At 40.6% G+C, this 24,254-nt stretch overlaps 1 protein-coding gene across 5 annotated transcripts in view; it reads left to right on the top strand.

Annotated features, from left to right (window-relative positions):
• SOBP (sine oculis binding protein homolog) overlaps window positions 1-24,254 on the top strand; it is a 389,000-nt gene that overhangs the window by 132,365 nt on the left and 232,381 nt on the right. For all 5 annotated transcript variants that reach the window (XM_078648418.1, XM_078648419.1, XM_078648416.1 and 2 more), the window contains one exon: window positions 9,129-9,280. In XM_078648418.1, coding sequence (XP_078504544.1) covers window positions 9,129-9,280 — 152 coding nt within the window. The remainder of the gene's footprint in view (window positions 1-9,128; window positions 9,281-24,254) is intronic.

The following is a 24,254-nucleotide window of genomic DNA, read 5'->3' as shown; positions in this document are numbered from 1 at the left end:
ATATAATATATATGTATTGGTTTATATCTATTGAAGACACTGTATAAACACACTTAAAATGTGACCTCAACGAATGAAGCGTTATTTTGATTGTACTAAAAACATAACATAATTTTTTTTAAGTATACAAACCAAATTGCCAAAAAAGAAAAGAGATATCAGAAAAAGACAGGATTTACATTGCTATAAGCAAATAATCACAAATAATAATGATTTTGGTAGTGTTCGTTTATTTATTTTGATTTGCTTTATGAAGCTTGGCCCTGACAAGCTTGGGAAAAGGATACAGATAGACGAAGCTCCGGGTGGTGCGAGTACAATGTTACAGATTGGGTGCTTTAAATTATATGCCCTAACTAAATGCCAGTGGTTGGATGCCTCTCACTGTTACACCAACCCTTGTATCATAAACATGCAAAGTGCACATGACTGTTTGGCCGGCCAAACCGCCATGCGCACTTAAGTACCCCAACCACTCCCCCCTGCTGGCTTTGATGCCAGCCCAGTAAACCTGCCTGACAACGGAAAAATAAAAAGATAGTATCATAGTGTTATCATCATTTTATTTTTAAATTTTCCACTGCTCAAAACGCTGCCCCACTGCCTTAGCGAAGGAGCCGCCTCTGTTGCACATGCTGATATTATCCAATTAGGCAGGACTCCTTTTAATGACCTGAAACCGTGAAAGGCTTTGTCTGCTTTGCCAAGATTCCAATTTGCGACCTTCAGAGCACTACCTTGCTAATCCACCTTGTCCTGTGTTTCTTGCTTATGAAAAAAATTGTAATCGGGGGTTCCGACTTTGGAGCATCCTCATACCTAATGAATGATCCTAAATGTTATGTATAATTTTTTCCAAAAAGCACATCCGAACCGGATGACAGAAACAAACATTATATGTGGAGTCTTTGTCCTTGTGCAGCATGGGTTTGAGGAGAGGGTTCCTGAGTCACCTCAAAATCAGAACACCTTACTCTGGACGTGGAATGTGCTCACCCCACTAGATGGCAGGCGTGTGCAAAGTATGTGAATCTACAGCACTACAGGCTACAAACTGTTAGTAACAGGTAACATTTTCCTTTGTTTTTTAAATTTCAACTGGATGTATTAGGGCTGCAATAAAAATGGAGAAGGGAAAAATGGTTCTTTAAAGCAGCACTGCAGCATCTGGAGGGTTGTGTGTCACGTTGTACCATATGAGCCCATGCTAGGAAAAAATCTATAATTTCAAGTGTCATTGTTTTTTTCTTTAGTTGCAGAATGCAACATTTGTCGGCCCCCTTCCATGCCCACCACTGAACGTTTTGAAGAGCCCACACACAGAAGAGGCTCAATCTCCTAGCTGTAGTAAACTTAGCAGAATGGATTAATTAAGAAGGGATAACCGAGTGAGATACACCAAAAGCAGCAAATTCTAGATCTCAGACCCAGGACTGTTCCTCCTTAAGGAGAAGAGCTATGTGGTTGGGTGGGACAGTCATTTCCAGGAACATACTCACTATTAAATCTGTCCGGCTGATTTCAGATAGGGCGGAATGCATTTATACATCTTGGAGTTGCTGCCTAGCTGGTTCTGGAGCACTTTGCTGAATGTGTTCCCTTTCCTCTTTAATAGCATCTCTCTAAGTAACAAACATTAAGAAAGATAATTGAGCTGGCTTCAATGTGCCACTGTATATCAACACAAGCATTCATAAATGCTCTTTATATGTGATGCCTGCACAAGTGCAATTTATCACAATAAAGACTACCCTATTGGCTTTGACAGTGCTGTGAAGAAATGGCAAAATAGCATTGCTTTCTGTTTAGAAGAAATAAAATAGATAACGAATTGAATGTGACGAGCAGTGCAATAATTGAGGGTACGTTTGGATGTAAAAGAGTCCTACTTGCATTGGAACATAAACACTTCCTAGAAGGCAGAATGATACACCAAGTAGCCAATAGCGTAAGGTGAGATAATAATAATCTGGGAGGAGCTAAAGCCTACCATGTTTGTGAAAGAATTGGTAACAGTACATCTTGCAGACAGCTGCGCTGTAAAGCCTAATCCTAAAGCTGTGTTTAGCAGAACCGCTTATGTGCTGTAGCCCCTCCCTCACATATACATTGTAAATAAATTCTGTCGGCTCACAGGTACCTCCACCAGCAGCGGTCTGTGCAGGTAAGTTCGATGCGGGGAGGGGGGGATGTGGACAGATGACAGAATATGAATTATTTATTTATTTAATTTTCCCTAGTCTGTTAACACTCCTCGCCCGCCTCACCACGCTTACCTGCACAGACCACAGCTGACCGCCACACCATCCATGTTCACAGTGTTCAGGGCTGTCTGAGAGACAACCAGTCAGGCTGGCCAAGGCTACTCAGTCTGATCTTGGTCATTGCTCTCTTTATCAACGAGTAATTGTGTAAGCCCTTGTTGTTTGTGGTGGCCGAAACGTCCTCTACAGTTGACTTGCTGCCACAGAATCTCAGAAGCAGCATTCAGAAAGCCCACCGTTGGCCCTCCGTTGTCTGCTCGCTCTCATTTCATGTTTGCTCTGCTTGGATTGTCTTGTATGCTAACTTCTGAATGTGTTGCAAGGCGCTTATTTATTAAAAGGTGAATCTACGGTACTCCTTCTGCTTGTCATCACTCTAGATTTAAGTAATTACACTGCAAAGCAAAACCATGAAAAACACAGCTGAAAAAGTGCCTTGCTCAAGCAAAGATATATGTGCACGTAACATGGACATCTGCCCAGTATAATCTCTCATTTTATAGAGTTTGTGCAGTAGTGAGAAACATTCCAGTCACTTAAAACCAGAGAATTATCTTTATTTAACTGTCTAAACCCCCCTTTTATCTACTCTTCTGAAAGCATAACCTTCTTAATTATTTGCAGTTGTGCATGGCCTAAGGTAGTCAAGACAAGGGTGGTCTGATATTAATGATACATGTTTGCCAAGCTTGGTCTCTGTTTAGGAATCCTGTGCAATTCACTCGAAAGCTCATGCTTATAAACGTTGTACAGGCCCACATGGTCTTGGCACATCATAGGGTAAACAAAACTGAGATGTATCAATTTGTCACTCGTGCTCCATAGAAGTGTCGCAAGCCAGTTGTCCTGTAACCACCTTTGGCTTCTGAACACTCCTAGTTTGGAAGAGGAGGCCAAAGCAGATGAAGGGAGCAACCATAATTCTTGGCAATATTGTTACAATTACATGCTGCACTTCTAGTGCCTTGAAATCACGCATTCCTTACTATTTACAAAAAGATGGGGCGCCTCCATTACACCGGCTCATAGAACATTGACTACAGCTACATTGCCCTGTACCAGAGGTCCACCAGGACCATTACTTTGACTTGTCATTCTCACGAGAAAGCTTGTGTCCATCCAACAAGGTAGGGGCTTCGACCAACAATTCTTTGTTGGAATTTATCAGAATTCTATATCACATAACATGCATGTGCATTCCAAGCATAAGTGAGATACATTATCTAACTAAGCCCTTATCAATCTATCTGTCTACCAAGCAATGACAAGACAGTTCAAATATTCGGATATTTGCCAAACAAAATATGTTCTACAAATATAAACACAATATATCAACATCTAGTACTTATTGTAATGGAACGCAGAAAATAAAACACAGACCAGGATAATTTGTCTGCAAACACCACCATGTTTGTTTAGACCCTGGAACATCTCATCATTACCCAGTATAGTGCGACAGCTTCCCCAGTTCCTCAGTTCCCAAAAGCTATTATATTGGAAAAGGGAAATGCAGTTTCTTGCTCTTTTGCCCTCCCACATCGAGAATCCCCCAAGAGTCAGAATCAGGAACCTCGCAGTTGAACCTATGTGGTGCAGTTCTCCTACTTCTATACTTGCTGTTCCCTTCAGGCTGGAATGTATGTCTTCATGGCTTGCAACTTAAAGGGAATCCCGTACTTCCAAGAAGGGGCGCTTGTCCTTTTATCAAGCATTCTGTAAAAAGTTGCGTTATACGAGGCCGTATGAAAACATTTAGTGAGCCATTCTTTGTGGGATTATATTGCAGCTGATTGCCAGTGGCAGATAATGCATACTTTTGCCGCTGTCAAGGCGATCACCACCCATCTGTGCCAGTGTGCCGGTGGCTCCATGAGCGTCAAAGGTATTGAGTAGAAGTGCTAGCTTCATTCAAATCCAGAAAGGTAAGCAGCTAACAGTATGTAAGGTGTGCCAAACATTATTCCAATAAGAGTCAAGTCTAGGAGATGACCAAAGCTTATGTGGAAGGTCTCTCTCAGTCAAGGCAGGACTTTGAATAGGAACTTTACCCAGTCGAAATACCTGCAGGACCCAGTAATGAACATGACCACATCAATGCTCAAGTCAATCTCGTAGTCATTCGCTGTAGTGGGGATCAAGTTGGTGATGTTACGCCCAAAAACGATGTCTTAAAAGACAAAAATAATTATTCAGAGAGAAGGAAAAAAAATATTTACTTTGCCCAGCTTTTTGTTTTGAGTGTATTTTAATGTACCTGTGTCATCTTCTGGGATTCTGTTTCCCTGGGGACATCTAGCCTGACCAGCAATTGAGATTGTGCAGCTTTAGACATTTTGCTTATCTAGAAGTCTTCTAATGTGCCAAGCATAGTTTTGCTGCACTCCAAATCGCTATCTAAAACAGCATACCATCGAGTGAGTTTATAATGAAGATTGTAAGATTTCACCCAGCAGAAGGTACTGAACCTGTCAACTTTAGTGTGCAACCAGTGCCCTTGAATTTTGTCACCAAATACCAACCTACAGCCCCAGGGACGGGCAAAGCATCTCCATGGGGTACATGTCAAAGAAGTCACAAGTGAATGAGATGTCTGGGTCGGTTTTTCTGCTAGACAGTTACTCATGGCGAAGAAGAAATTAGTTGGATTAGATTAATTTGCTCAAAATAATTTTATTCAGAATTTTTCCACTTTATTTTTCATGTCACTTTTAGTATGGAAATATTATTAAAAAAATCTCAGTGCTTTTAGAATTTTCTGGTTGGAGACATTACATTAAAAAATGCTAAGGTGCTACCCATATTTATTATTTCCGCAACGTATTCTCTTAGAAAGAATTCAGTTTCTCAGGAGATACTGCAATGACTAAAATGCAATCCATTTGTGTATGGAGTAGCATCTCATTACACAACTCTGCATAATAAACTTATAAAATCAGCTGAAGTCCTTCCAGGTCATCATAGAGTAAGAGTTCACAGAATTATTAGTCGTGTACAACAACCTTTCAGAGCATCCTGTCAATTTTGCATATTATAAATGCATTTTTAAATTCCCCACTTCTTTTTTATTATTTGACCATCCATTCTTCAATAACGTAATGGTCATTTGTCTCTCTCCATATCCCTCTTTTCCCTTTGCCCCCCCCTGTCAGGTCTGTGCTGTGTATTTTGTATGACCATCCGTCTCTCTCTGCACGTGCATTTTGAAGACTGGCCGAGAACCTCCAGTTAGCTTTCTTCAGTGTGGATTCCTTCTCTCTCTTTTAGACATCCATTTATAGTTTGTCACCTTTGGATCTGCTCTTGTCTTAGCTAAAAGAATATTGTCATGTGCCTGGATCTCAACTGCTTCAGTTTAATTCCTCGAAAGTCTCTATGTCTCCTACAGCCTTCTTGAATCATGAAGCATTGGTGTACAATGATGAACACAGGCTTCCTTGCCCATTTATGACATCTGCAACTCTTACAGGATTCTGGTACCCTACAAGACATCTTTTGTCTTCCACTGTTGATAGACATCTCAGCATGCAGATTATTCCACAACCGTATTTAGATTGCATTGGCTGGTGCATAAGTTGCGCATCATTATTAGCCTCTTAAATGCCACCAAAATCTTCTGCCATCTGTTGCCCTTTGTACTTTTTTTGCCAGCAGAGTAGTGAAAAATAATTTGTGTTGACTGTATTATTGGGAAAAAGCAGGCTCACGAAGAAGGACAAAGGGTTAATCTATTTATATAATGAGAAAGTTCCTCCTTACAAAGATGATAGGTTATAGGAAATTAGTCTCACCTTTCGAAGGGCTGTTGAAGTAAAGATCTTGTGAGTTTGCAGACCTGGCACTAACGTAGAACTGCCATGATCTGGAAGTCACCATCTGTGCCATCAACGTCGAAATGGCGATCTGTTGTAATAGGACAATTTATCAGTATGAAAAAGACCACCCTTTACTAAGGACTTTACGGTGAGAAGACATCTATATGAAAACCTGTAAGATGCATTGGAACATTATATCTTAACTACCCTCTTTATGTAGATTAGGACTGTATGGATATGTCCAAGAGTATATAATTTATTAATATGGATAGCTGTAATCTCGTATAATGTCTAGAAATATCTAGAAAGATCTATGTACACGGAATCCAAAGGGAGCAGCACATTTGGCAAGTGCATACATGAAAAGACTGTCTTTGTCTTCCTACCTTGGCACATGATTCTGGCTGCATACTAAAGATGTGCATCTGTGGTAACAGTGATAGAGAAGTTCAATGGTAAAACAAAATGTCTTCATCTCAGCTGAACTATTCTTTACTGGTGGGGAGCGTAGATAGATTGATAGACATCACGCTCCTAAAGTAAATCGGTATCTTATATGAACATACGGTCAAGGTCAGAGTTTCCCGTACCATTTGACGAAGTACCACACAACGGCTGATTGACACATGCCATGTGGAATTTATGGCGATATTGAAATTGCCGCAGTTTAGTGGTGATCACCACAGTGGATGTCTGCAGACTCTTCCATTGATTGTATCACATACCAGTCTAGAATATCTGACACCACTATTGTCAAAACTATTGTCCTGAGGAGACCCCGGGATTCATTAGGGGTTGAAACATCAACATTGTTTCACTCGGTTATTGATCATTTAATAGGTCTGCATGTTGCAATGCCACGTGAACATGTGATGTCTTTGTAAACATTCATAACCAGTGTATTTTTGCATTGTGTATGTTTTATGTATGCTTTGTATTTGTTCACACACTGGAGCACTGCGTCGTTTGCACTCTTGTTAGAAGTTGTATCCGTATCTGTATATTTATTGAAAAATAAAACAAGAAATAATCACAGAAATCCTCTGTCACCATTTTATGACTAATTACTGTATTATGATTATTTTTTGTATGAAATACGGCCAAAGCAAGCTCAACTTGGTTTCTTTTGAGTAATACATTGAATGGTGGCTTCTCCAAACAGATGTTGGAGAGTGGCTTTTTTCTGGAAAAGTGTCCCACAGACTACTCTGGTTATATAAAAATTCACCTCTGTGACAGGCACACTTCCGCACAGCCAAATGCATGTCACAAATTATTTTTTGTCCTTCCTTTTCACTTATGTTAGTACCCAATTGCAGAATTTGACTAAAAATGAAATCGGGCATAGTATCTCAGATTGTATTGTAGGAGAAACAATAGTACATTTACAAAAAATCATTGTGTTTTAAATAGTGATAGAACGGTATTGGTGCTCAACAAGTGTACTAAGTCAAGTGGGAGAACAAAATGTAACTTTAATTATTACTGCTATCAGGGGGCCATAATACATGTTGACCGCAATATCCCTGTTTCCGTTGAGTGCACTGTTCATGTTTCTTTTGTGTGCACTTTCTCTGTTTCTGCTGCAGCACACCATTACCTAGGTGCCCCTGGTGCAGACTGGGGTAGTGCGCCCAATGCATTGTCCTCAGCGCAAGCATGAACTCTGATAGTTCGTGCTATGTTGGAGAAGGTGCATTAGTGAAAGACATGGCTGCGGCTTCAAACTTCGGCTCCGTCTTTCATTAGGGTTTACCTGGCTTCACTTTGGATTTGTAGGAGGGATCCCCACCACTGAGGGTAATAGTTACGGCACCGATCTGCTGTGGGATACCTATGGGATCCTTGGGACATTTGTGAATCCCTTCTCAAGGGCCACCTTCGGGGTAAGGGGGATACTGAATGTGCACCACCTCCATGTGGCATACAGTCTTGCACCTCCTAACAGCTAATTTGCCATTGCACCTGCCTCTATAATAGGGTGCAGGCTCAATGGCAAAGTGTTTCGCATGGGGTCATGCCCTCCATGTAAATGAGAAACGTCCATGTTGATCATTCTGGTGCAAGATGGGTGCCTGCACGATGCATATGATAGAAGGACCCGCGCAAGCATCTGTGACTCCTTCTATAAGACCAAAGTGCCCCTGGGGCCCAAAAAGTGGATTCAAGCGCATGCTGCACCACTTGGGCACGTTATGTAAAATGTGTGTTTGCGGTGCGTTTATGTGGCAGACAGACTGACATTTAAACCGCTCACTGCCAGTTGGATCTAACTCCAAAGTTTCTCTTTTCTACTCTTCCCTCTCGCTCACTGCACCAGTCCTAAACTTACAACCTCTTCCAGGTTCAGACCCATTACATTAGAATACTTGATACATTGGCTCCATGTCCAAGCCTATTGATGGGCAAAAGGTATTTAATAATCAATTCAAGCCTTGCACTTCTGCTTCTGTTATAAGACCTCTCTGGTGTGGCAGAGCAATAATAATGGTTCCTGTATACACGTTTCCGGCTTCAGGCAGTGAGTGTGCTTCAATCCTCCCGTGGTTATGGATCACGAATCTGGAAGAGCAGTACTTTCATTGACTTGGCCAGTATTTTTCTCCACTTCACCGGTGCTCTCCTTTTCCTCATTTGTTGACCCACCCTGAATGCAAGGAGCCTGGTCATGTGATTGTTTGCTTTACTGCACATAGGTGATAAAATGTACACAATATTCATTTCAGTCATTGATTTTTAAGATGAGAGTTGCTCCATTGCTTATGGGTCATTGTGCGAGTTTAGACTCCGAATATCATCATTCAGGCCTTGATAGATTATTGATTTTCTAAGGATATATCAATCTTGAATTGGTGTAATTCCTGATATTTTGAAGCCCCACACTGCTCTGAATCAACCCCTCATCTGAAAGGACAAGAGCTTCTCCTTCGTTATTGAGTGTGAGCTAGTTTGTACGACCGCTCTGTAAGAGCTGAGCTGTTAGATCTAAGGTGGAGCTTTGTGTCCTTTTACTGCCTGTGTTTTATGAACATGTTTTTCCATTCCTTTGTAGAGGATGATGTGTCAAACGTGCAAATAATGTGTGCCTGGTGCCAGAAAGTGGGAATCAAGCGCTACTCCCTCAGCATGGGAAGCGAGGTGAAGAGCTTCTGCAGCGAAAAGTGCTTTGCGGCTTGTCGGAGAGCATACTTCAAGAGAAACAAGGTAAGAGTGTGGCAAGAGACATAGTCAATAAGAAAGGTGTAGAAAGGGAGAGACTTGCACAACCCTGACAAAGTTTGCTTTTCATTGAGTCAATTGTGCCAATATGGATCTCGTTTGTTGTTTGCCCTACTGTGCTTGTTTTCTACCTGTGACTTTCTATTATATGCTTGAGTAACAGCCTGAGCCCTGATAGGGGCAACACAGGCATATTACTGCTAAGTTTATCGAAAGAGATGCAAAATCCACTGGTTTGTCATTGCCAAGTCTAAATACGGGCTCAGCTTGAAAGTAGCCCAAAGGTAAGACTTGCGACCAAGGACAGCATATGGTTTGCTGGCAATCTAGGGAATGCACAGATTCCACTGATATGACATTCTCTCTTGAAATGAAATTTTTTTTAATGCTATCCATACTTAGGTGTTAGGTTTTGTATGTGATCTGTTCTGCAGTCTACAATATCTGTTAATGTACTCATTTGTAAGCGACATACTCTGGTGTGTATTAATTTGTCAGCAGTCACGTAGCTGAGGATGGTATTGCACTTCAGTATTACTTCCACTTTGTCATTTTTTTTATAAGTTTGCCAAACCGAACAAACTTGCATAAGATTTTAAGCCTGTGTTCTTATGGCTGAGTCTGTTTATTCTTGACAACATCCATATCGACCACCTTATCGAACATGACAAGCGCTGCCCAAAAATATAGTTCTTCATCGAACGTTTTGCATACTTTCAGTTTAAATACACCAATCCACAACCAATTTCACAGTGGAACAAATATAGACTTTGTAGATTCAGCATTTTGCAAACCGTTGTCAAAAGTTGCTTTTTTTCATGTGCAATTGTGCTTTTGTGCTATAGGTTGTTCGTCATAAACCAGATGCAAAGTCATTTTTTTGACCCACTGACTTTAGCAGTGCCACTTTTGGGAAGGACCCCCGTACCATTACTCACTTCTGAAAATTAAATGATTCAATTTCATACCATTGTAGCGGGAGCTTGAGTAGCTCCAGTCGCCACTTTACATGCACCATCTAGTGTAAATTTCATTGTCTGATTGGAGAAGCCTCCGTTTGGAGGTGCACCCCACTACATCAAGGTCAGTACACTGAGTGACCACTGCATTGTAGTCACTATAGCACTGAGAGAAATGCATCTTGGTTCATGATATCCCTGACATTATGTCACCAAAAGTAAGTAATATAATAACATTGGGAGAAGGAGTAAAAAAAAAAAAAGAAATTATAAATCGTTTAAACTTAAAAAGAGCGTTCGTGGGATTCCCCCATGCTACATTTTATACAAAATATACATAAAATATATAATGATAACAAATATATTTAAATGCTATGGTTAGGTTAATAGCATAATAATTATAACTTAACATAATATATTTTTAAAAGGTTACAATTAAGTTATCTTAAAAAAAGGTGTAACATTAGTTAAATTTATTTGTAGGATCTGTTTATTACTATCAACTGAACTATATGAGTAAATTAATTTAAAAATCTCAGGCTTAGAGTACAGCATACATTATGTAAAAAACAGCAGGCAACCCAGTCAGCCTGCAATCTCTTATCCTAGAACACCCCGCACCAATTTCGTAATAGGGGACTATAACACTTGTGGGCTGGCGGCTCTGCCTTATATTTCCTATCATGAAAGAGCAGGGCACCTTATTCAGGACTTTCTGTCAACCTATAAACTTGTCTTTCCTCAATGGGAGGCAGAAGCAAAAGAGAAATAATGATGGTTCCCACCCACCTGCAATGGGCTCTCAACAATTGAGTATGTCTTCCTTTCCGAGCGCCTAGCCTCGCGGCTAGCTACCGTTGACATAGAAAAAAGACCGAAAGCAACCACAATCCCCTAAAGTGTAGCCTGAACCTCCTAATTCAGTTGTGCATGGAATGCAGACACATGGACAGGTTGATCGGGGAAGAAAGGATTAACTAGTCAGAAGAATTAAGTGGAAGCATAGTACACATCACTAATCATAGATGGAAAAGCAAACAAGAGCCATCTCTAAAAGTGGAACATCAGGTCTCAGTATACTAGTGGTGGAAGGGTTGTGTGGATGGGCTCATATTGCATGATGGTTGCCCCAGAGCAATTTGGTGGGGGCAGATGTTCACGGACTCAATTCGATAAAACCATCATGGCTTCTAAGAGGGAGCTCTGCAGAGTACGGTGTCCCTATAAGCAAAACCTGACAGCACCCTTAGCGAAGACATTGAAAATTATGCGCTTGATCCACAAAAAAAATGTTGGGACCAGAAGCCGGCAAGACATCAAATGAAATGGACAACCTTATTCCATCTATTAAGAGATCATAATCAAGTACGATTCTGGGAGTATGTTAGCAATATAAAGAACAACAAGGGAACGAGAGAGAAAAATGTTCCAGAAGCAGCCTGGATAAAACATGTGCTGGAACTTTACACGGATAATCAGGCCGCCTCGCTGGTAACCAGCCACTGTGGGACACCGGTCCACAGGCACATCTTTACAGGGGGTCATACCAACTGGAGAGCCATCCACCGGCATGCTGGGAAGATGCCAACATAGGCATCTTCCCAGCATGCATCTTACTTGCAGGAGGACAAGTGCACAGTTGCTGGTCAGATAAGCTGCAGGAAGGTCTAATCTATCATCAGGCGATTGAGAAAAGACGGACCCCCTGCCTGAATGGTTTACCTGCAAGTGTGTTCACATGTGCTCCAGAAACCTAGGCAGGATGGTTGTCCCCTCTCTTCAACTGCACACTACAAACAGCGACCATTGCAGATGCCTGGAGAAGTTCAATTCTATGCCCCACATACAAAAAGGAAGACTGGTTGTTGGCCACAAATTACTGTGTAATTGCACTCTTCAATGTGGACGCTAAAACTTACTTGCTTCGTGAAAAAGGGTGGTGCACCGCCTGGTTATAATTCTTTGTCTGTGCTGCATGGGAATCACTCCCCTCCTGGAGTGTAAAGTAAACAACTGAACTGGTGGCACCTCTATGAACCCATAGGTGTGTCTCCCATGGCACCAGTAATACTAAGTGCTGTATTAATAACAGCTCAGTTCGTGAGCACAAATGAATTTACAACGTACAGTTCTTTGTTTTCAAATGACTTATATTTGAATATTCCATCCAATAAATCATGACGTGTAACAACTACTGTTAGTTCCAATGCATTTCGGTGTGTTATATCACCTTCGTCAGGGAACGTCTGTTAATTAAACAAAAATATATACATTGTAACAGTTCATCTTATCAACAAATAAATTCAACAAATTAATTCTTCTGCTTTTTTCAACATTCATGCATGTTGTTTCAATTTTAAATCGTATCGTCTCCTTGCACTACGCTTTAAAACAATGTTAGATGCTCAGGTGTTTCATGTATTTAAAGCGGCGCGCCCTTTTAAAGCAAACGGTTCTGAGATCCCATGTTTTACGCTAGCTTTCAAGCTGTTACCTAAATTCGCGTTTATGCCAGTTACTCGAGGGCCCTAGGCCTCTCAAAAAGTTTACATTGTGTTACGCTCGGTTTAGCCATCTGCATGCGCCTGCTCACCTTGTTTGCTGTTAACGCTTAAACCCCTCGCTCCGTGTGAGATTCAAACGCGGTATGCGCTGTCAGTAATTTAAAGGAAACTCCCTCTGACGCTGCTCTGTTTGTGCGCGTGCGTTGTGTGTTGCTTACATTTTTTTGATGATTGAGTTTGACAAAACTTTAACGATCATACCTTAACTTCTCTGGCGTTTGCCACCATCACGTATTGAAAGAAATTAGTTGCGACCTCACTTTCTAAACATTTAAACATTTCAGCTACCGTGATCTGTTTAGTCCGATAATAGTATTAGCAAAATGTTATTCATAAGTAACACAAAAATTCAGTGCGGTCGTTTAACCCTTGAGGTTTAAGACTGTTCAAATGATAAATCCAATGGTTCTCGCGTTTCAGTAAGTTTTTCTTGTTTAGTGTGCCTTCTTTCCTGGGAACGACTTCTAGAACACATGCTCTTAGTTGATTCAAATTGTGGCGTTTTTCTGTGAAATGTACGGCGACTGTGGATTTAGTGGAATGAGTTCTGATGTTGCTTTTGTGTTCTGTTAACCTCACTTTTAACTTCCTTTCCGGATGTCCTACATAAACATATCCACAAGGGCATTTCAACAAATATACCACATTGGTGGTGTCACATGTGGCATTTACTTTCAAGGGTATTTTGTGTCCTTTCATAGGGTGACTAATGTTCGCCCCCTTCATGATGTTGTGGCAATTTGCACAATTTAGACATGGAACAGTTCCTCTAAATGTTTGATGTAAGGTGGTGCGCTTGGGTTTCTTCAGTAGCTCACCGATATTTTTTCCCCTTGTGTGTGCAAATAAAGGTTCTTGGTCAAAGATCCCATTAAAATCCGGTTCCATTTTCACAATCTGCCAGTTCTTGTGTATAATTTTTTTGAACCTGGTGCTGACGTTAGAAAACTTACTTACACACGTTATTCTCTGTGTTTTACAGATGGTCTTATAGGTGAGCAATTCCTGTCGCGTTTTACTCTGTGCTCGGGATTTTTTTATCATTTCATCCGGGTAACCTCTTGCGGTGAACCTACTCGCCATTGTTTGTAGTTGTTCTTGGCATACGTGATCCTCTGAGACCACTCTCTTAACCCTCAGAAATTGTGTGTATGGAAGATGTGCCTTCAATGATGGAGGGTGATGACTGGTGTATTGTAACAAGTTATTCTTATCAGTTGGTTTACGATATAAGTTCGTGGAAAGGATTCCATGATTTACAGTGATCTCCACATCCAGGTATTGAATGATGTTATCATTGATATTCCACGTGAATTTAATTCTCTCATTTTTCTCATCCAGATTTTGCAACTGTTTTTCTAATGACTCCTTGGACCCTTTCCATATGATGAACATATCATCGATGAATCTCATGTATGCTAGTAGGTGGGAAGCCCACTCCTGATCATTGTAAATATGTTCCTCTTCGAAAGCTCCCATGAACAAGTTTGCATACGCAGGAGCTGCGCAATTTCCCATAGCTGTCCCATTAAGTTGCATGTACCAACGTTTGTCGTGGGTAAAGTAGCTGTTCATAAGCGTGAATTCCATCAATTGCATCAAAAAGACTTGTGGTTCTTGGGGATAAGTGCTACGTAATAAGGCTCTCTCAATGGCTTCTAGGCCTTCTCTGTGTGGTATCGCTGTATACAACGTTTTTACATCGATGGTGGCCATGATGCAGTCTCTTTCCATTTTGACAGATTGTAACTTTACCAAGAAGTCTGTTGTGTCCTTGATATACGACAAGTTTTTAATCACCAGTGGTTGCAAATATTTGTCGATGAATTTTCCGACTGGTTCATGGATACTCATCTTAGTGGATACTATTGGTCTACATGGAGGTTTTTTTGGATCTTTATGTACTTTAGGCACTAGGTACATGGTTGGGCTCTTAGGGTTCTCTTGTGTCAGATATCTTTTGGTTTTTTCGTTTATGGTGCCGTTGTCAGTTGCTTGTTTCAATATTATTTGCAATGTTTTACAAATTTCCATAGTGGGGTCTTGGTCAATCTCCATGTATGTGTTTGAATCACTTAAATGACTATTCATGGATTCATCGTAAAATTCCTTGTTCATGATTACTAATGCCCCTCCCTTATCGGCTTTTTGGCAAATGATTTGGGGGTTGTTTGCTATACTTTCGATTGCTCCAAATTCTTTTTTGGTCATATTCGGATTTTTAACCCTTTTGTTAGTGTTTATTTGACTGATCTCTTGTTTGCATAATTTTTCAAATAAGTCTATGGTTTTATGTGATATTGGAGGCATGTAGCTACTGGTAGTTTTTAAACCTTTCAATTCGTCTTCCTTAGGTTGTGGTTGGTCGGTGATGACATTCTCAAAAAAGTGTCTTAGTCTCATTTTGCGTGTCAACTTAACAAACTTACTTCTAATTCAAGTTGGTTAGTGTGAGTGCTTGGTACAAATGATAGTCCGCGTTGTAATGTATTAATTTGAAATTCATTTAAGTTCTGATCTGAAATGTTCGAAACTAAGTTCTCCATGGTTATCAATGTTGTTTCTTTCTGTCTTTCTTGGTCGTCGCTGTTCTTGTTTGTGGTATGTTTGTTACTGTTGTTTTTGTTGCGTCCCCTCCTGGGTCTTCTGTTGGTGTTTGGCCTGCGTCTAAAAAAGGCTCTGAGGTGGATGGCGTATCTGAGGGTTTTGTCCTGGTGGGTTGCCTTCTTTTATCGGTTCGTTCACTATCCGTGGATGATGTGTCCGTTTGGGATGTATATTGTTTGGTTTGGCGTCTTCTGGCGTATGCTTCCGCCCATGTGTAGACCTCTTGTAATTTATAATCAAGGGTATCCCTACGGTACTTCCTCAGTTTACGTTCATTGACTTCCTGTGTGTGTTGCGCTAGTTGAGACTTGATATCATCAAGGATTTTCTGTAACTCTTCTCCGGTTACTCCTTTTTTCAATTCCTCAGTTACCGTTTCAATTTCTGTTTTCAATTCTTCCAATATCTTAGCCAGTTCCTCTATAATGAGTAATATTAAGTCCAAGCTACATTTGTTCAGTATTGCAAACCACCGTTCTGTGAATGGTTTGGAATTTTTACAGAGTGACGGTTTTAGGGCTATTCTGAGGCCTCTGGGGATTCGTTGTGCCTTGTGGTACTTAATCATAGTATTTGCGTGAAGTCGCTGGTTAATTTCTCTACGTGTCAGATACAACAGTTGTCTGATTTGTTGTTCCTTATTTCTCGTGATTTTCGGTTCTGATGTTTCAGTTTGTATCAGAGAATAGATTTTTTCGCTGGCCTCCGCCGGAAAGGCGAAGGTGTCAGCCCGTTGATCCGTAGAATGTGTAATTTCATCATATTGCATGATCTTTGATGTGGTGCGGCGTGCTACTTCCCTTGTTGGGGGGAATTGCTACAAGCTTCGTGAAAAAGGGTGGTGCACCGCCTGGTTATAATTCTTTGTCTGTGCTGCATGGGAATCACTCCCCTCCTGGAGTGTAAAGTAAACAACTGAACTGGTGGCACCTCTATGAACCCATAGGTGTGTCTCCCATGGCACCAGTAATACTAAGTGCTGTATTAATAACAGCTCAGTTCGTGAGCACAAATGAATTTACAACGTACAGTTCTTTGTTTTCAAATGACTTATATTTGAATATTCCATCCAATAAATCATGACGTGTAACAACTACTGTTAGTTCCAATGCATTTTGGTGTGTTATATCACCTTCGTCAGGGAACGTCTGTTAATTAAACAAAAATATATACATTGTAACAGTTCATCTTATCAACAAATAAATTCAACAAATTAATTCTTCTGCTTTTTTCAACATTCATGCATGTTGTTTCAATTTTAAATCGTATCGTCTCCTTGCACTACGCTTTAAAACAATGTTAGATGCTCAGGTGTTTCATGTATTTAAAGCGGCGCGCCCTTTTAAAGCAAACGGTTCTGAGATCCCATGTTTTACGCTAGCTTTCAAGCTGTTACCTAAATTCGCGTTTATGCCAGTTACTCGAGGGCCCTAGGCCTCTCAAAAAGTTTACATTGTGTTACGCTCGGTTTAGCCATCTGCATGCGCCTGCTCACCTTGTTTGCTGTTAACGCTTAAACCCCTCGCTCCGTGTGAGATTCAAACGCGGTATGCGCTGTCAGTAATTTAAAGGAAACTCCCTCTGACGCTGCTCTGTTTGTGCGCGTGCGTTGTGTGTTGCTTACATTTTTTTGATGATTGAGTTTGACAAAACTTTAACGATCATACCTTAACTTCTCTGGCGTTTGCCACCATCACGTATTGAAAGAAATTAGTTGCGACCTCACTTTCTAAACATTTAAACATTTCAGCTACCGTGATCTGTTTAGTCCGATAATAGTATTAGCAAAATGTTATTCATAAGTAACACAAAAATTCAGTGCGGTCGTTTAACCCTTGAGGTTTAAGACTGTTCAAATGATAAATCCAATGGTTCTCGCGTTTCAGTAAGTTTTTCTTGTTTAGTGTGCCTTCTTTCCTGGGAACGACTTCTAGAACACATGCTCTTAGTTGATTCAAATTGTGGCGTTTTTCTGTGAAATGTACGGCGACTGTGGATTTAGTGGAATGAGTTCTGATGTTGCTTTTGTGTTCTGTTAACCTCACTTTTAACTTCCTTTCCGTATGTCCTACATAAACATATCCACAAGGGCATTTCAACAAATATACCACATTGGTGGTGTCACATGTGGCATTTACTTTCAAGGGTATTTTGTGTCCTTTCATAGGGTGACTAATGTTCGCCCCCTTCATGATGTTGTGGCAATTTGCACAATTTAGACATGGAACAGTTCCTCTAAATGTTTGATGTAAGGTGGTGCGCTTGGGTTTCTTCAGTAGCTCACCGATATTTTTTCCCCTTGTGTGTGCAAATAAAGGTTCTTGGTCAAAGATCCCATTAAAATCCGGTTCCATTTTCACAATCTGCCAGTTCTTGTGTATAATTTTTTTGAACCTGGTGCTGACGTTAGAAAACTTACTTACACACGTTATTCTCTGTGTTTTACAGATGGTCTTATAGGTGAGCAATTCCTGTCGCGTTTTACTCTGTGCTCTTGCTTGGGATTTTTTTATCATTTCATCCGGGTAACCTCTTGCGGTGAACCTACTCGCCATTGTTTGTAGTTGTTCTTGGCATACGTGATCCTCTGAGACCACTCTCTTAACCCTCAGAAATTGTGTGTATGGAAGATGTGCCTTCAATGATGGAGGGTGATGACTGGTGTATTGTAACAAGTTATTCTTATCAGTTGGTTTACGATATAAGTTCGTGGAAAGGATTCCATGATTTACAGTGATCTCCACATCCAGGTATTGAATGATGTTATCATTGATATTCCACGTGAATTTAATTCTCTCATTTTTCTCATCCAGATTTTGCAACTGTTTTTCTAATGACTCCTTGGACCCTTTCCATATGATGAACATATCATCGATGAATCTCATGTATGCTAGTAGGTGGGAAGCCCACTCCTGATCATTGTAAATATGTTCCTCTTCGAAAGCTCCCATGAACAAGTTTGCATACGCAGGAGCTGCGCAATTTCCCATAGCTGTCCCATTAAGTTGCATGTACCAACGTTTGTCGTGGGTAAAGTAGCTGTTCATAAGCGTGAATTCCATCAATTGCATCAAAAAGACTTGTGGTTCTTGGGAATAAGTGCTACGTAATAAGGCTCTCTCAATGGCTTCTAGGCCTTCTCTGTGTGGTATCGCTGTATACAACGTTTTTACATCGATGGTGGCCATGATGCAGTCTCTTTCCATTTTGACAGATTGTAACTTTACCAAGAAGTCTGTTGTGTCCTTGATATACGACAAGTTTTTAATCACCAGTGGTTGCAAATATTTGTCGATGAATTTTCCGACTGGTTCATGGATACTCATCTTAGTGGATACTATTGGTCTACATGGAGGTTTTTTTGGATCTTTATGTACTTTAGGCACTAGGTACATGGTTGGGCTCTTAGGGTTCTCTTGTGTCAGATATCTTTTGGTTTTTTCGTTTATGGTGCCGTTGTCAGTTGCTTGTTTCAATATTATTTGCAATGTTTTACAAATTTCCATAGTGGGGTCTTGGTCAATCTCCATGTATGTGTTTGAATCACTTAAATGACTATTCATGGATTCATCGTAAAATTCCTTGTTCATGATTACTAATGCCCCTCCCTTATCGGCTTTTTGGCAAATGATTTGTGGGTTGTTTGCTATACTTTCGATTGCTCCAAATTCTTTTTTGGTCATATTCGGATTTTTAACCCTTTTGTTAGTGTTTATTTGACTGATCTCTTGTTTGCATAATTTTTCAAATAAGTCTATGGTTTTATGTGATATTGGAGGCATGTAGCTACTGGTAGTTTTTAAACCTTTCAATTCGTCTTCCTTAGGTTGTGGTTGGTCGGTGATGACATTCTCAAAAAAGTGTCTTAGTCTCATTTTGCGTGTCAACTTGAACAAACTTACTTCTAATTCAAGTTGGTTAGTGTGAGTGCTTGGTACAAATGATAGTCCGCGTTGTAATGTATTAATTTGAAATTCATTTAAGTTCTGATCTGAAATGTTCAAAACTAAGTTCTCCATGGTTATCAATGTTGTTTCTTTCTGTCTTTCTTGGTCGTCGCTGTTCTTGTTTGTGGTATGTTTGTTACTGTTGTTTTTGTTGCGTCCCCTCCTGGGTCTTCTGTTGGTGTTTGGCCTGCGTCTAAAAAAGGCTCTGAGGTGGATGGCGTATCTGAGGGTTTTGTCCTGGTGGGTTGCCTTCTTTTATCGGTTCGTTCACTATCCGTGGATGATGTGTCCGTTTGGGATGTATATTGTTTGGTTTGGCGTCTTCTGGCGTATGCTTCCGCCCATGTGTAGACCTCTTGTAATTTATAATCAAGGGTATCCCTACGGTACTTCCTCAGTTTACGTTCATTGACTTCCTGTGTGTGTTGCGCTAGTTGAGACTTGATATCATCAAGGATTTTCTGTAACTCTTCTCCGGTTACTCCTTTTTTCAATTCCTCAGTTACCGTTTCAATTTCTGTTTTCAATTCTTCCAATATCTTAGCCAGTTCCTCTATAATGAGTAATATTAAGTCCAAGCTACATTTGTTCAGTATTGCAAACCACCGTTCTGTGAATGGTTTGGAATTTTTACAGAGTGAGGTCGCAACTAATTTCTTTCAATACGTGATGGTGGCAAACGCCAGAGAAGTTAAGGTATGATCGTTAAAGTTTTGTCAAACTCAATCATCAAAAAAATGTAAGCAACACACAACGCACGCGCACAAACAGAGCAGCGTCAGAGGGAGTTTCCTTTAAATTACTGACAGCGCATACCGCGTTTGAATCTCACACGGAGCGAGGGGTTTAAGCGTTAACAGCAAACAAGGTGAGCAGGCGCATGCAGATGGCTAAACCGAGCGTAACACAATGTAAACTTTTTGAGAGGCCTAGGGCCCTCGAGTAACTGGCATAAACGCGAATTTAGGTAACAGCTTGAAAGCTAGCGTAAAACATGGGATCTCAGAACCGTTTGCTTTAAAAGGGCGCGCCGCTTTAAATACATGAAACACCTGAGCATCTAACATTGTTTTAAAGCGTAGTGCAAGGAGACGATACGATTTAAAATTGAAACAACATGCATGAATGTTGAAAAAAGCAGAAGAATTAATTTGTTGAATTTATTTGTTGATAAGATGAACTGTTACAATGTATATATTTTTGTTTAATTAACAGACGTTCCCTGACGAAGGTGATATAACACACCGAAATGCATTGGAACTAACAGTAGTTGTTACACGTCATGATTTATTGGATGGAATATTCAAATATAAGTCATTTGAAAACAAAGAACTGTACGTTGTAAATTCATTTGTGCTCACGAACTGAGCTGTTATTAATACAGCACTTAGTATTACTGGTGCCATGGGAGACACACCTATGGGTTCATAGAGGTGCCACCAGTTCAGACGCTAAAACTTACACCTGCCTACCTCTGGAGCAGCTGGAATTGTGGGTGCTGGAGCAGGAGATTTTACAATTGTTTCAATCAGGCTGTAGGTCTGGGGCATCTACTGCAGACAATATCATTACTCTATCTTATCTGAGGTATCAGGTCACTCAAAAGAACAACCTCCCGCTATTTTGTTACTTTATTGATTACAGCGTGGCATTTCACAGGGTTGATAGGGCAACCTTATGGCGGAACCTGTCAGCAGGGTTTACCCTCCCGGCTGCTGAGAGCCATAGTCTCACTGTATACTGACACATGGGTCCAAATTCGAACAGGCCATCGCACGGTCACTCGGAAAACCAGTACTAATTGTGGCCTAAAGCAGGGCTCTGTCTTGGCCTCATTGCTTTTCAAGGATGTATGACGTTTCAACGCATGCTTTTACAATGCATGCCATTACGACGCAGGTTTTACAACGCAAGTCGTTACAACGACTTGCGTTGGGGGGCGCTGGATAGTGAATAGTTTAATTTACTATTCCAACTCCAGTCTCCGTGGATAGTAGGGAAGGTGTTGGATAGTAATTGAACTATTCCCTATCCTAGAGCGCCCCCCAGCGCAATGCGTTGTAATAACTTGCATCGTAATGGTAGTGCGTTGTAAAAGTTGTGTTGCAAAGGATGTTCCCCCTTTTCGATCTATACACAGCTGATCTAGGTAAAACCTTGGAGTCCTGCAGCCTGGTTCTGTCCAAACTAGGTAACATTAAGCTGCAAATAATTCAATATGCAGATGATAAAGTGATCATGGATTGCACTAAAATTGGGCTGCAATAGACACTGAATGCCTTGAAATCCTTTAACCTGTCCAACTATCTCAAGGTGAACCTGGATAAAACAAAGATCTTAATATTAGGCAGGCACAGAAACAAAAAAGTGCCTCCTGGCGTCTGGCCAACTACATGGACAGCACAGCTGGAAAGTATAATTACCTGGTTGTGTGGTTCAGTGAAAACAGCACTGCAGTGGCTCGGGCTAATGCCTTTATGATAAAGGATTATAAGAAAACAGTGGTCGTTATAAAAAAGAAAATAGGGCTGTGATTAATATAGACTAGAGTCAGTGCTATATTGATGCTATCCAGCCGGACAGTCAATTTAATGAATGATCAATGCAAAAACAAATAAGAACACAACAGAGTGGGACCCAATCCTGCGTCCTACAAAAACACAAAACAAATACATTTGGACGAAAACATTTCAGGCAAGACAAAAGTAGCTTGTGAAAAATGCAAATAGTTAAGACAAGCTTAGAGACGACAGCTATTGCACTTGTTTTTATCACATTAGATTAATGTGCAGTGTGAGCTCTGGCACCAAATTTGTCAGTATACTTAGGCAACACTTTTCCCCACCAAATACAACTGATCTCATGTAAATGCAACAATTGATTACAAAATGTACAACACAAGTATCGCCACTTGCTTGACATTCTGGGGAGGCATTGTTTGAAGCCAATTTCACCAAAATGAAGAACAGGGCTCACCTGTTGATACCACACCTGTGCGTAATGCTCCAATTGCACACCCCGGATTCTGGATCAGCATTGTTAACTCATACTCCTGGGCAACAGCTATCACAAATTATCTGCTCTCTTTACTGTTTATAGTATTTGTACAGTTTTGTAAGAGGTTTCAGCAATCACAGATTCGAGTTATTTATGGTTTTAACTATTCAGTTTTCAAACTACTACTTTTTGTATTCCTCATATACCAATAACGGGCATTCTAGATGGGGAAATCCCCCTCTCCCCTCCAATGTTATGCTGTTCCGACCTCCGCACTTTAAACAGAGGAGAGAAAGAGATGGGGAAACCCCTCTAGTTTCAACTGTTTGCTTGCTCCACTCCAATTCTCTATACCTAGATGACCCTTGGATTGAATTGGAGACCAAGCACCAACAGTGCGCAGATGAAATCATCGAAATACTCTCGAAGTAGTCTCATCTGTTCCGCCATGCCACTAGGGCCGCCCAGATCTTATCCTGGCTAGTACAATCACAGGCCATATCAGATTCACTTATGTATATGATGTATTTCAGGCAGTCTGAAAAAGTGGGGGCATTTGCATTCTTCCAGGCCTTAAATATTTCCCGCCTCGCTAAGACCATAACATAAAAAATGAATTTGGTTGCCATATCATTGAGCTGGTATTCTACGGCTAACCCAAACAAGATTGTTCTAGGGGTGATTAAAAATTGTATTCCCAGTACTTCAGCTATAAACTCTCCTATTCTAGGCAAGAGCTTTACATCTCAGGCAGTGGTATTCTAAATTTGTGATCTTAGCCAATTTTTTAGGGTGAATAGGTGGTTTCTTTTGAGGGGTGCAGCCTTGACTACTGCATTTAGCATCGTAAAAGAGTTGCCCCACAGGTCTTTTAAGTTATTACAGTCTAGGGCCACTGTCCCTCCCCACATATTTTGGAGTTCTTGTTCTGTAACTCCCTCCGACTCCAGCATGGCCTCATATCAAAACCTCTTTCTTCCACCTCCCCTTTCTATTTACCAGATCCAACTTGGGTTCAGATGTATCTGAAGCCCATGGTATACTAGCCCACCAGGCTGCCAACTGGTAGTATTTGAACCTGGTAAGGGTTCCTCCCGTCAATCTAGAGATGGAATCCCAGTCCATGAGCTGTGAATTGTTTTGTAAGTCCATCCAATATGTAATGCCTGCTGCTTTGAGGGGATTTGATAATTGATCTTTAAGGCATTCAGGTGTCCCTGGGGAATCCCATATCGGTGCCTGAAGTACATAATAAGGGATTCCCAGCTTTTTTCTAATGAATACCCAGTTCTTTAGGGCTGCCCCTAAGATCTTTAGCCTTACTTTCTTATAAAATCTGGGATCGCCGAATTTATATAGGTAATATTCGTGCCCTTGAGGGATGCCCTGTAATAATGCCTGAAATAATCGGCCCAAAGATGACATATCAGCTTTATCTGCCATTAACCTGAAATTTTTAAAGTGAAATGAATGATAATAAGTTAGTAGATCCGGCAAAACTAACCCTCCTGCTTTCAATTTTCTCCTCAGCTTTTTCCAGGATATTCGTGGAGATTTCGAATTCCAAATGAAGGATCCAATTTTCCCCTGCATTTTTGCTATATCTTTAGGCCTAAAACTTAGGGGTATAGAATTGAACAGAAAGGTGACTTTGGGAAGAATGACCATCTTCACCAAATTTACTCTACCAAAGATATTTAAAGGAAGACCAGACCAGCGCAGCAGAAGCCCACAGACCTCCTTAAAGATTCTATTACGGTTTATTTTTGGTATATCTAAGATATCCTGTGTCAAAAGTATTCCAAGATATCTCATCTGTGGTTTTGCTAGAGGGGATATTACTTCCTGATTCCACTGCATGATCTCAGTTTTTTCCTTGTTTATT

Source organism: Lissotriton helveticus, chromosome 6, assembly GCF_964261635.1.
Source record: "Lissotriton helveticus chromosome 6, aLisHel1.1, whole genome shotgun sequence".
Lineage (NCBI taxonomy): Eukaryota > Metazoa > Chordata > Amphibia > Caudata > Salamandridae > Lissotriton > Lissotriton helveticus.
Note: the sequence above shows the minus strand (reverse complement) of the source record. Positions and strands in the feature narration are given on the sequence as shown.